This window comes from Aplysia californica, unplaced genomic scaffold, assembly GCF_000002075.1.
Source record: "Aplysia californica isolate F4 #8 unplaced genomic scaffold, AplCal3.0 scaffold00023, whole genome shotgun sequence".
Classification (NCBI taxonomy): domain Eukaryota; kingdom Metazoa; phylum Mollusca; class Gastropoda; order Aplysiida; family Aplysiidae; genus Aplysia; species Aplysia californica.
In genome coordinates, this window is record NW_004797293.1 from 2,016,118 (window position 1) to 2,018,607 (window position 2,490).

General features: G+C 45.2%; 1 protein-coding gene across 1 annotated transcript in view; it reads right to left on the reverse strand.

Moving 5' to 3' along the window:
* The window catches only part of LOC101848261, a gene marked incomplete at its 5' end in the record, with an annotated part of 19,622 nt that overhangs the window by 11,557 nt on the left and 5,575 nt on the right, over nt 1-2,490 (reverse strand). Inside the window, 2 exon segments of the mRNA XM_013088428.1 lie at nt 128-202; nt 1,749-1,853. Coding sequence (XP_012943882.1) covers nt 128-202; nt 1,749-1,853 — 180 coding nt within the window.

The following is a 2,490-nucleotide window of genomic DNA, read 5'->3' on the forward strand; positions in this document are numbered from 1 at the left end:
CCCCACCCCACCTCCACCCCCCAATCTCCTTTAAAAAAATTGTTTCCCCGATTTCTTTATTTTGACGAGCACTTGAATTCACCACGACGCCTCGGATTTACTAGCATGTTTCCCTCATCAACGTTACCTCTTGCTTCGTGATTGTCAAGGCCACAGGCATGCCGTAGTCCACTTGGTAGCCGGACAGCTTCAGCCAGTCGGCCTGCAAAAAAAAAAAGACGTAAGTGACATAAGTAAAATTGGCAGAGGCTGACATCAGATCGAAGAAACACAAGCATCTTGTGATGAGAGTGTACTATTGTAATTAAGCTTGCATGGGAAAGGCACCAAATACCATAAGTTTTAAAAAAATATAATTATACATAACACCACATTCTCTGTACTTAAGTCGCCGAGCACAATATGTAAGGGGGCTCTCGTGGCCAAGAGGATAAAGTGTTGGCATCTCATTCAAAGGTCCCGGGGTCGAATCCGGGTAGAGACTGCTACTCCTTGGCTCCTTCTTACTGCTGTCTTTCAACCACATCCCTGATCTTCTGGTAGGAAAGATCTACCCCTAGCCTTCTCAGACAAGGGCGAAAAATCTCGAAGGGCCCGTGTGCAAGTTGCGCACGTCAAAGATCCCTTGGAGGTCTTAAATCGATAAAAGTAGGCTTCGGCTGCCACACTGGGAAAATTCAAAATTTCCTACCAACTGAAATAGTTTAATGTGTCCCACGCGCTCATTTAAAAATAATAAATAAATAGCATATCGCATGTCCCCACACGAAAGCAAGCTCTATGCGCTTTACACTATAGTATTACCCCAGCTGACTATAGAACACTCAGAAACATTCTCAGCTTCCCGGGAAGCATACAGAGCAAGCAACTGGTTAAGCGCTCAAACACTAACAGACTGACAACAGATCTTTCACTGTCTCTTGCAGGGTACCTATTTTCACATGGGTGAAGTGGGGAAGATTTGTGTAAAGTGCCTTTCTCAAGGACACAATGTCGGGCACGCGGCTCGAACTCCCGAACCCGCAACCTCATGATTAACCACTAGGCCACCGATGCCGTTTCACCTCATGCAGTTGCGAGCGCCGTAAAACACTTACCCCCCCCCCCAAAAAAAACACCAAAAAACAATGTGCAAGAAAAGACAATCCGTCTTGCCTCTAGCAGATTCATTCAGATTTTCTTTGACTTACACTAGCAAAGTACGAGGTTTGTTCAGATTTTCAGTGGAAAGGTACTTGATCATTCATTGACTTACACAATTGAAGTACGGAATTTGTGTAGATTTATACTAACAAATGACCGATTTTATGTCGATTTACACAACGAGCAAATAGCTTAATCAGTGTTGGTTTACGCTACTGGAGTACTGGAGTGTGCTGACTTACGAAAACAAAGTGGGGGATTTGCGGTTTTACATCAAATAGGAAATGGATTTTTGTTGATTTACATAAGAAAAGAACAAGATTTTCGTTGACCTACACGCTTTGTGTTAACTTACACAAGTAAAAAGAACCAGATTTTTTAAAACTTACATTTGACGAAGATTTGTGTTATCTTACACGAGTAAAAAGAACCAGTTTTTCGTTGACTTACACGAGCAAGTAACAAGCTTTCGGTGGACTTACACTAGCAAAGTACAAGATTTTGGTTAACTTACTCAAGAAAAAACGAGATTTTCGTTGACTTTCACAAGTAAAGAACAAGATTTTGCTTGGCTTACACAGGCAAAGAACACGATTTTGACTTACGCTAGCAAAGTACCAGGTGTAGATGGACTCCAGCTGATAACCTGGTGTGTTCTTGAAGCCGCCGCTCCAGACGTCGCAGTCAATACCTCTGCTTAAGTGGCGGTGCTAGAGAGACAAATATCAGGAGTAGAGGTGTGAAAGAGTAGGGAGTGTTGGGTGAGTGGGAAATGTGGGGAAGGTATGAAGAAAGATGGGAGTGGGGTGGGGGTGTGCGGAGGGAAGTGTGAAGAGAATGAGTAGTGTGGTGGACGGGATGTGGAGAGGGGTGTGAGGAGGAGGGGGTGTGGGGAGGAGTGGGAGTGGAGAGGTGGATTGGGGAGGAGTGTGGGTAGGAGGGGGTGCGTGGAGGGGTGTGAGGAGGAGTGGGTGTGTGGGGAGGGATGTGGGGAGGGGTGTGGGGAGGGGTGTGGAGGAGGTGTGAGGATGAGGATGGCAACACCTTGGGGAGTGTGGAGAGAGGTTATGTGAAGAGAATGTGAAGTATGGGGAATGGTGGGGCCGAAGAGGTACAGACTTATGAATCGAATTGAAGAAAGGTGTTGGAATGATGGGATGCGATCAGTGAGCGAAGAGGTAAACTTTAAAAAAGGGGGAAGGGATGGGTGGCGAGGCGGTAGAAATGAAGGCAAGAAGAGATAATCTGCTAATAAAAGGCTGTTGACTTTCATAAAGTAGTTTAATGAGCACGTTCGGTAAGTATGGAAATGGGAGTCTACATTGACTTCTACTCCTCACACACACA